The sequence below is a fragment of the Leuciscus leuciscus genome, assembly GCF_965113295.1.
Source record: "Leuciscus leuciscus genome assembly, chromosome: 12".
Lineage (NCBI taxonomy): Eukaryota > Metazoa > Chordata > Actinopteri > Cypriniformes > Leuciscidae > Leuciscus > Leuciscus leuciscus.
The window spans coordinates 30,280,375-30,291,554 of NC_138736.1; the positions used below are offsets into that span (position 1 = coordinate 30,280,375).

The window sequence follows — 11,180 nt, forward strand, 5'->3', positions numbered from 1 at the left end:
CAGCAGAAAATGATCAAAACCAGACACTCCCTCTGTACAAAAATGTGGAGAGATACCACAATAACCCACAAAAATATCATCCAGAATGAAAGGAGGGAGAAATTTCTCAGAGGAAGCAGAGGTACGAACATCACGACACACACAGGCAGAGCTGGAGCATTTGGCTTTTGTGCATTTCAACAACAATGTATCTGATTTAATGCTTCGATGCAGCGAGCAAACCCCTGGATGAGATGTGCACTTTACCACACGTGTCCACGAGCTCGGTCGCTCTACGTTAGCGGTTCCGACGATATATCGCCCAAACGTTTGCAACAAAAACGGTTAAGATTGCTACTTTTCCGAACTCAAAAACTGAGCGTGCCTTTTTGCCTAGAGCTAATTGTACAACTATGGCACACATACAGGCCCGAGATCTGTGGCCATTGTCTCTGATTCCCCTGAGCTAGCGGTCGACCGGATGGATGGACAGTTGTGGGGGTTCCCGGATGAAAGGATGATGGGCAGAGGAAGTTAGGGGCATACTGGGAACGGCACGCAAGACAGAAACAGGGAAAGAGAACGACCCCCACAATTCCAAGCACGGTTTACCCTCCTGCATGTTCAAGCATGCATGGTGACATACACGCACTCACGACACACGCATGCATGCAGAATCACTTACAGGCAAAACCTAACGTGCAAACTAACAATATATTTGCAGCACAAGCATTAGACAAGGAAAAGTGAAGGAATGAAGAAACGATAAGTCCGTTCTCATCACACATGCTTTGATTCTTTGCTCCGCCGATGCCTGAACGCTGCACATCCCCAATATCAGCCCCGCACAATATTAAACAAGGCAACCCATAGAAAACTATACGGTTATTCAACAAGATGAAATTGCAGGAAACAAAAATAGAGAAAAGGAGAGAAAAAAATAGCGGTTTTGAACATGATTTCAAAAAGTGAACGAGAAATAGTAGGAGAGAATGAACAGAGAGATAAAGTTGAAAGATACAGATTGACAGAATGGGATAGTGACTGATGAAAAAGAGAGAACTAGAGGGTTAAAACAGAAAGACGAGAGTACCAGTCTGGTCGTTCCTCCTCCTTTTCCCGCGGTTTGTTGATCCCACGTTTGGTTCTTTCTCTCGTTGCTCCGGGTCCTTCCTCCTCTCCGCTATCCCAGCGGCAGTCACTTCTCTCATCTCAGTGTTTCCTTCCAAACCACGTTTTTTCCTACTACCCATCCCATCAGCCCATTTCCTACTGTTCATTCAGTACATACTGCTTTCACACTATGAATGCGAGATTTTTGTGGGATAGGGCAGGAAAAATATTCAACAAAAAACATGAATAAAAAAAAAATTTGAATGTAAGTGAAGTGCAAAGGAGAGCGGACGGTGACCAGGCACCGAGACAAGTAGGAAAATGAGCTGTTGAAGGGGCCTGGTATTTTAGGGAGGCACGCAGAGGGGTGGGGGGACCATTAGAAAGGCTGCGCGTGTTTCTCCGTCCAGGAGGGAGGAACACGGATGAAGCTGCCAGGCTGCGAGGATGAGAAGCACTGCAGTCGCCGGAGAGAGGAAGAGAGAGAAAGAGAGAGAAATCGTAAGGGCGCATGTGTACGCGAGCGACCGCATGAGGAGGTGGGAGGGGAGAGAATGACAGAGAGGGAACGATAGATAGAAAAGCGAGGCTAAGGGGTTCATGGGAGGGAGGGAAGAAGGAGGAGTGAGCCATAGCCGAGAGTTCAGGGGAGGGGGCCGGAATACATTTTCTTGTCCTCCGCTCTCGTCTCCCGGCGTTCGACTTTCTTTCATTTGTTCTTGTGTGTTCTTTTTTTAATTTTTTTATCTCACCTTCTTGGTTCCAGGGCAAATATCTGTGCCTGGAAAAGAAGAGGATATTCCAGTCTGTGCTTTCCCGTTCCGCTCTCCGTCTCACTGTCTTCCAGGTCATTTTCTCCACATGCACTTGAACTCCAAATCCTGTCTGCCGGCCCCTCCCCCCGACCTCTGTGACTCGCTCTCCTTCGTTCCTTCTGATGGAGGCTTGAAATAGTGCTTGCAGAGTGTAAGTGAGAGTGAGAGCGAGGACGAGGGGGACAGAAAGGGAGAGACGTGGGGGGAAGGGGAGAAGGTTTACACGAACAGACTCTGTGCCGAGAGTGAGTGTGTGCGTGCATGTCAGACTGAGAGAAAATGAGAGGAAGAAACCCTGTTCACATACATGTGTTCAGAGATTTGGTTCTCAGAAATTACAGCGAACTGCACAAAACATTAATTCTTGGAACCAGTTTTAAACAGGGGCATCTTTTGTCTTGGAGGGGCCATGGCTCACTTGATACCCTAGACGAGATACGATATGAGCCAAAAAAATCCTCTTTTTAACAACTTAGTAACTCTTTACATATGTGCTAAACTTCTTCTAGTTTCTAAATAAACTGAAACTGAACGTGATCATCATGGATTTTCATTGCATGGAAAAGACATGAGATTTCTATAATTGCCTGATTTCACAGGACAAAGTCCAACAAGTTTTGAAAAAAAGTAGATGACTGAATTGTCAGTTTAAAGCAAATGAACTGATTGGACTTGACCACATTTAGACATGTTAATGGGTGGTTATGTCATAGAATTGTAGACAACTAGTTTTTTACCTAAGATAATCTAATATATATATATATATACATGCATAGATGCCTCATTAGCGGCTGTTTCTATGGGTCGCTAATACATAATCCGTCCACCATATTGGAGCGGTCAAAGCCAGTCCATGAACATTCAAGAGCAAGTTGACTGAGTGTCTGCAACCTTAGTTAGACATATATGAATATTTATATTTGCAATAGACTCCAGCAGATGATTTTGCTATAACACAAAACAACAAGACAAAGGAGTCAGCTAACATCACATTAAAAAGTTATGATAGTAAAACACAACTATTGTAAAAACCTGTAATATTGAGTTAATACATATAAAAACAAACGTACTCGGTTACCTAATGTAACCTCGGTTCTCTCTAGAAGAGGGAACGAGTATTGCGTAAGTTGCTTACGCTACGGGTAAAATTGTCTTTTCTCGAGATCTGAAGCCAAAAAATTATCCTTCATTTTGCATTTATTGTCAACGCAGTGCGGCAAACAGCAGACCATAGCAGGCTGTAAGAGCGTGCTCATTGGCTGTCCTGCGGCAACCGCAGCAGCCTACCAGTGAGCCCTGCGTGACGTCGCGCCCTCCATGCGCCTGGCCCGCCAGAATGGGTGTGGCTAGCGTGTATAAAAGAGGGGCTCACAGGCTGGAATTCTGGTTTTCATAGACTGAAGCGAATAAGCACGTGGTGCGACACGGCAGGTTACGCAATACTCGTTCCCTCTTCTAGAGAGAACCGAGGTTACATTAGGTAACCGAGTACGTTCTCTTACGAGAGGTTCTCTCGTATTGCGTAAGTTACTTACGCTACAGGAACCCCTTGTCAACGCCGTGCGCGCCGAGCATCAATGCATGAGTCCCACAGAACCCGGGGAAAATAACATGCGAGAACAGGCGGCCAGCAACGCGGGCCAGCACATGTCATAACCACTTCATTAGGGTACAGAGCGGCACTGCCGGTCTGTGTATAAACCCGAGGGGAGTGCGGCCAGCAACGCGGGCCAGCACAGTACACAAGCACATCACAGGGAAAATATATAGAGCGGCCTCGCCGGTCCATGTATGAAAAGTGTAAGCCCTAGCGCCACAAGTGAAGAATAGGCGGCCAGCAACGCGGGCCCGCACTAATACGTCAGCGCATGATGGGGAAAATACAGAGCGGAACCGCCGGTCTGTATTTAGAGACTTTTATCCCTAGTGCAGCTTACCAGAAAAGCTAGTAATACACAGGAGTAGTCTGCGCATAATAAATGGGCAGAACATACATCCCGCTTAGACTGATAACAGTTTAGCCTGCAAGGCGGGGACTTCCAGATTATAAAATCTCACGAATGTGGAGGGGGAGGCCCAGCCTGCCGCCATGCATATGTCGTGAATAGAAATCCCGCTAGACCAAGCCCACGAAGAGGCCATGCCTCTGGTGGAATGGGCTCTGATGCCCATAGGGCACTGCAGGTGTTTGGACGCATATGCAGCTGCGATTGAGTCCACTATCCATCTGGACAGACTCTGTTTCGAGGCGGCGAGACCCTTGGTGCGCCCACCAAACGAAACGAAAAGCTGCTCGGAACGCCTGAAGGCGGCGGAGCGTGTGATGTACACTCTCAGCGCCCTGACGGGGCATAGGAGGTTATCACTATCATCACTGTCGGATGCTGGCAGAGCCGACAGGGAGATGATCTGCGCCCTAAAGGGAGTGCCAATCGCTTTTGGGACGTAACCGTGTCTCGGTTTGAGGATGACTTGAGAGTCATTAGGTCCGAACTCGAGACACGCAGGGCTGACAGACAGCGAGTGTAAATCCCCCACGCGTTTTACTGATGCCAGAGCTATCAGAAAAACGGTTTTAAGCGAAAGGTATTTCAAATCCACGGAATCTAATGGTTCAAAGGGAAAAGCTTTCAGGGCCTCCAAGACCAAAGAAAGATCCCAGATAGGAACCGAGGGGGGCCGCGGGGGGTTCATCCTCCTGGCTCCCCTAAGGAAGCGGATAATGAGCTAATTTCTTCCTATTGCATGGCTGCGCGTCGTCTCAGCGAACGCTGCGATAGCCGCAACATATACTTTGAGCGTGGAGGGGTACCTGCCCTTGTCCAACAGCTCTTGTAGGAAGGAGAGCACCTGCGAAACCCTGCATGTGCGTGGATCCAGGCTCCTAGTGGCGCACCATTTAGTGAACACTGACCATTTAGACGCGTAGAGTCTTCTCGTGGAAGGGGCTCTAGACTGCGTGATCGTGTTTATGACCCCTTCTGACAATTCAGCGGGTATCCGATGATTACTCACGCGTGCAGAGACCAGCGCTCTGGGTGGGGATGCCATATCGATCCGCCGGCTTGAGAGAGGAGATCTCTCTTGACCGGGATCGGCCAGGGGGTGAGTGCGACAGCCTCACTAGCTCTGGGTACCATATTTGGTTCTCCCATCGCGGGGCTATGAGGAGCACCGAGTGGCGCGTTTCCCTGATCCTCTTTATTACCTGTGGTAACAGAGAGATCGGAGGGAAAGCATACAGCGGGCGGCTGGGCCAGGTTTGGGCCAGCGCGTCCTCGCTCTTTGAGAAAAACTTCGGGCAATGAGCGTTGTCTTTTGACGCAAATAGGTCGACTTCCGCCCTGCCGAACAGGTGCCACAGTAGCTGGACTGTCTGAGGGTGCAGGGACCATTCTCCCGGGGGAATGTTGTTCCTGGACAGTCTGTCTGGACCGACATTCAGGTGGCCAGGCACGTGCGCGGCTCTCAGCGAGCGCAGCGCGTGGTGAGCCCACACTAGAAGGCGTTTCGTCAGATTGCAGAGATTTCTGGATCTGACACCGCCCTGTCGGTTCACATAGGACACCACAGACATGTTGTCCGAACGGACTAGCACGTGGTGATCCCGTATATGTGGGAGGAAGTGCCTGAGCGCGTTTTCGACCGCTATCATCTCCAAACAGTTTATGTGGAGGCATTTTTCCTGGTCTGACCACAGGCCAAAGACCGGTTTGCCCTCAAACAGAGCGCCCCAACCTGAGTTGGATGCATCCGTCGAGATAACTTTGCGGTGTGAGACGGCTCCCATTATCACTCCCTGCTGGTACCAGTCGGCCGCTAATCAGGGTCTCAGCGCTGAGACGCAGCTCTGAGTCACTCTGATTCGAATGCCGCCGGACGCACAGGCTCGGCGAGGCACACGGGCGTTCAACCAGCGTTGTAGGGGGCGCATATGTAATAGACCCAGCTGAAGCACTGCTGCAGCTGACGCCATATAACCCAGCATCCTCTGAAACATTTTCAGGGGTGCGGCGCTGCCCAGCTGTATCGACAGCCGAGCCGTCATTGCCACAGAGTCCAGTTCCAAACCCAGAAAAGAGGTTGACTGACTGGGCAGTAATGAGCTCTTGGTCCAGTTGACCGCGAGACCCAAGCTTTTCTGGTGGCTGAGAAGCACTGTTCTGTGAGAGATGAGTTCTTTCTCTGACTGTGCTAGAATCAGCCAATCGTCCAGATAGTTCAAAATTCGCATGCCCTGACCTCTCAGGGGAGCGAGAGCCGTGTCCATGCACTTCGTGAATGTACGGGGTGCTAAAGACAGGCCGAACGGCAGGACGGTGTACTGATATACCTGACCGTCGAAGGCGAATCTCAAGAATGGCCTGTGACGGGGTAATATCTGGATCTTAAAGTAAGCGTCTTTCAGATCGAGGGAAATAAACCAGTCTCTCGGGCGAATTTGCGCGAGAATCTGTCTGGTTGTGAGCATCTTGAACGGTCTTTTCATAAGAGCTTTGTTCAAATATCTCAGATCTAAAATTGGTCTGAGAGCCCAATCCTTCTTGGGCACGAGGAAATAACGGCTGTAAAAACCTGCCTCGCTCATAGAAGGGTGTACCGGTTCTATGACCCCTTTACACAGAAGCTTCGCTATTTCTGCACGAAGTAGGTGTGCTACTTCCCCATTCACTCTCGTCTCGGTTCGCGCTCGAAAGCGCGGGGGACGGCGAACGAACTGCAGTGAATAGCCTTCTCTCACTGTGCTCAGCACCCATTCTGACACGCCTGGAATAGCTTCCCATGCTTTTACATGTATAGCTAAGGGCAGAATGGCCTCCGGGTTCCAATAGCCGTGATGTACGGGCTCGAGAACCTGATTCGGAGGCGCGGTGCGCGCGCTCTCGGTGCTTGAATACGGCGGCTCGCATACAGAGATGGCTGGCCGTTTTACACACATTATCCCGGTGGCTTTGGACGGGGAACATATTGTGCGATGGATGGCGCGCGAGAGCGGCGCTGGGGGTGCAGTGTTCGTTAATATATGTGAGCGCTCGGGGGCGGGCACAGGACTTACACACCGCGAGTGACCGGTAGTGAGGGGCCGTGTAACAGAGCGGGCAGTGGGTAGGTGTGGGCACGGGGCTGTGGACACGTGACCTACATTCAACACTCGAGCGGCTTTTGTCCGCTTTATGAGAGTGGGCTCTGATAGAGACACAGGGTTTATAGTGCTTGTGTGTAGGGGTGAACACAGAAACGTGGGCACATTTTCTACACTTGAAACACATGCGGCGTGAGCCGAATAACCAGACATTGAGCTCTTTTTGAGATTTCTCTGGGTCGCCGTGAAAACGGTGGTTGAGTGCAGGCGAGCGGGTCAATTTACCGGCTCGTTGGCTGCTAAATAAGCGTCTGCAGTAGCTCTGCACGAGCCGCAGGAAATGCGAGGCATTTTAATAAAAACGCCTTGCGCTCTTTTAGGAGAGACTTAAGAGCGCGAGGCGTTTTTATGCGAAGTGAAAGGTATGTCGCGGGGCGAACACACACGGCAGTGAAAGGTTATGTTGCCGGATGGCGTAGCAGGCACGGATGGCTGAAGGCGGCGAAGACGGCCGGCTTCCTCAGACGCTTCCTGGTCGCGTCCTAGGCTTGCTGGTCGCTGAATTCAACGGCGGCGGCTCTCAAGATCCAGCGATGCGAAGAGCTTCGCTGAAGACATGAAAATCAGAATTCCAGCCTGTGAGCCCCTCTTTTTTACACGCTAGCCACACCCATTCTGGCGGGCCAGGCGCGTAGAGGGCGCGAAGCACCCTCATTGGGCGTGACGTCACGCAGGGCTCACTGGTAGGCTGCTGCAGTTGCCGCAGGACAGCCAATGAGCACGCTCTTACAGCCTGCTATGGTCTGCTGTCTGCCGCACTGCGTTGACAATAAATACAAAATTAAGGATACTTTTTTGGCTTCAGATCTCGAGAAAAGACGACTTTACCCATAGCGTAAGCAACTTACGCAATACGAGAGAACCTCTCGTAAGAGAACCAACACATTCTCACCTGTGAAAGGTTATCCCTTTTCTTCAGGATTTTAAATCTCTGCGGTTCCACAAACCAGAAGGTGCGCAATGTGGTGGCATCATTGATTCTTCCTGTGAGTGACGACACGCTGACCGCTCCAAGATGGCGGGAGCACCGACGTGTCTGGGGCGGTCAAATCTATGAATATAACAGGGTTCCCACACCTTGGTTAACTTCAAATTCAAGGACCTTTCAAGGACTTTCCAGGTCCAATACCCTTAAATTCAAGGACTTAATGTGGGGACACATTTCAAGTGAGAGCAAGGTTACATCATGTTACAACACAAATTACCTCACATGGGAAACACTTAACATAACACGTAAATGCGCGTAACTAACGTAAATAAAGCAAGCTAGTATGCATAGGCCACAAAGTGTTGGCGAAATAACATTAGCGAACCGGAGGGTATATGGAATTTTTCCCAGAAAACTTCTTGCACAAACTAAATTAGAGCACTTTCAAGGACCTATATCTATGCATGTTTATTTTCAAAAACTTTCCAGGGCTTTGACAGATTCACAAACTTTCAAGGATTTCAAGGACCCGTGGGAACCCTGAGATAATCATGCAACTAATCATCAGGTTATCTCTTTTCTTTAAGTTGCATTCAAAACCTAACAGATAAAAAAAATCTGGTGGGTCTAAAATAAATACAATGAAATCAATAGTGGTATATTTTGGGTGCAGCAAACACAGCTACTTTATGTGTTGGGTATTTTAGTTTTTGGAGTGCAAATAGTGATTTCACACTAGGCAAACTAACCTCAAAAAAGTTTAGAGAATATAAAAAACAATGTCACTAGAGATTCCATCTATGAGACATCAAATAGACATTCAAATAGACAAACCATCTTGGGTATTAAAGACATACAAAAGAAAACACATTTGGGCCAGAATGTATTGATTGATAATCTAAAGACATATTATTGCTGGGAACTAGAAATTTACAAACTTAAATAATAAAAACTTCCACTTAAAGGACAATTCCGGTGAAAAATGAACCTAGGGGTAAATAACACATGGTTACAGAGTCGATCGTTCCCTGGGATGTGTTTTCATGAAAATCGAATGTAAAAAGTTTTATCTCTAAAAACAGATTAGCTTATAATGCTAGTATATGGGGCACAGAGTAAGTAAATGTAAATCGCTAGTTAATACCACTAACAAGGCTCAAAATAGCCTCACACTAACACGGTAGCATAATGAGGGTCCCTACATGCAAACCGAAGCATTGAGAACTTTGTAAGTGAACAGACAGTTTAACAACAGAATTTTTGCATTTTTGATCTATTTGATATCTCATTGATGGTCACTCCAGTTTCATTTGTGGACTGGAATGCAATACCTCTGTAGATGGTTTAGGCCTACCTTTTCAAAATGCATTGAAGTTGATATTTCTACAGGTAAATAAGATCATTTAAAGGACAATTCCGGTGAAAAATGAACCTAGGGGTAATTAACACATGGTTACCGAGTCGATCGTTCCCTGGGATGCGTTTTCATGAAAATCGAATGTAAAGAGTTTTATCTCTAAAAACAGATTAGCTTATAACGCTAGTATATGGGGCACAGAGTAAGTAAATGTAAATCGCTAGTTAATACCACTAACAAGGCTCAAAATAGCCTCACACTAACACGGTAGCATAATGAGGGTCCCTACATGCAAACCGAAGCATTGAGAACTTTGTAAGTGAACAGACAGTTTAACAACAGAATTTTTGCATTTTTGATCTATTTGATATCTCATTGATGGTCACTCCAGTTTCATTTGTGGACTGGAATGCAATACCTCTGTAGATGGTTTAGGCCTACCTTTTCAAAATGCATTGAAGTTGATATTTCTACAGGTAAATAAGATCATTTAAAGGACAATTCCGGTGAAAAATGAACCTAGGGGTAATTAACACATGGTTACCGAGTCGATCGTTCCCTGGGATGCGTTTTCATGAAAATCGAATGTAAAGAGTTTTATCTCTAAAAACAGATTAGCTTATAACGCTAGTATATGGGGCACAGAGTAAGTAAAAGTAAATCGCTAGTTAAAGGGATACTTCACCTCTGGAAAGATGAATGTGTATTTAAAATGGGTCATTTATGTAGAAGAAATGTGAAATTATTTTTGAATTTGGAGCTTTCTAGACTGAGAAAAGCCAGAAAATTTATTTTTGGCTTATGTGGATGAAAGACAACAACTCCCAGAATGCACTTGCTTCGCTTTCCTAGGAGACCACTCCCAAGCCACGCCTCCCGGTAAGAGACCTCAGCAGTTAAACAACAAGGATTAGCTACTAGTGAGTCTCCCCGGGATTTCGAGATCGCCCAAAATGTCTGGGATTCGGCTTTTGCGTTCGACAGTCGCCATTCATTATGTTTACTGTGGAGAGCAGGACGAGGCTGAGGGGCGCGGGAGAACGGCGCGAGGCCGGTGGCGTGATTACCGATGAGCAGGTCGCGCTGCAGTCAAAGACGCACTGGTATCGTATCTCTCACGGAGGAGCGGGAATTTTCTTAGCAATGTTAAAACGCACATCAACCGATCACTTGTTTAGCGTTCATGTAAACACTACATTCAGATTCACCAATCGGAATGAATTCAGTTAGATTGAAACAAAAGGTGTGCATGTAAATAATGAATGGCGACTGCAGAAAGCAAAAGCTGAATCCCGGACATTTTGGACGATCTCGACGGCCGCACATGTCCAGGAAAAAGAGGATGGAAACCCCTACTACTCAGCTTTCTCCTACTACTCAGCTTTCTCCACAGAACAAGAGCCTGCTAGCTTAGATCCCACCCTCTATGGGCGGGTTGAAGACATGCGGGACAGCCCCTCCTACTGGCTGTAGTCTTTAGCCTCTGGCCCAAAAAATCTCAGATGACGCAAAATGACGATTTTTGCGTCATCGGAGGATTTTTTCCAGACAAAAAATACATAAATCTCTCATCTCAGGGGGATATGGGAGGAAAGCACGGTAATTCGAAAATACTACAGGTTTTCTACTAATACAAAGCTTAATGCTAAATCCTAAAGTATCCCTTTAATACCACTAACAAGGCTCAAAATAGCCTCACACTAACACGGTAGCATAATGAGGGTCCCTACATGCAAACCGAAGCATTGAGAACTTTGTAAGTGTAAGGACAGTTTAATAAGAAGATAGTTTATAAAGACAGTACATTACGCCTTTACAGGCAGGCGTCATCTTGGAAAACAGTCT

General features: G+C 47.3%; 1 protein-coding gene and 1 long non-coding RNA gene across 7 annotated transcripts in view; one reads left to right on the forward strand and one right to left on the reverse strand.

The window, feature by feature from the left end:
• The window catches only part of LOC309511633 (uncharacterized protein), a 27,704-nt gene extending 25,769 nt beyond the window's left edge, over nucleotides 1-1,935 (reverse strand). For 3 of the 6 annotated variants that reach the window (XM_082186858.1, XM_082186857.1, XM_082186859.1), the window contains exon 1: nucleotides 1,073-1,934. In XM_082186858.1, coding sequence (XP_082042984.1) covers nucleotides 1,073-1,259 — 187 coding nt within the window. In that variant the 5' untranslated portion in view covers nucleotides 1,260-1,934. Of the gene's footprint in view, nucleotides 1-1,072 lie in introns of all 6 variants that reach the window. The other 3 variants (XM_082186854.1, XM_082186856.1, XM_082186855.1) reach the window with 3 other exon arrangements.
• Nucleotides 1,489-2,444, forward strand: LOC309511634. Its single transcript, XR_014210741.1, has 2 exons — nucleotides 1,489-1,593; nucleotides 1,859-2,444. It is a non-coding gene; the product is annotated as an uncharacterized lncRNA (long non-coding RNA).
• Nucleotides 2,445-11,180: the final 8,736 nt, after the last annotated feature.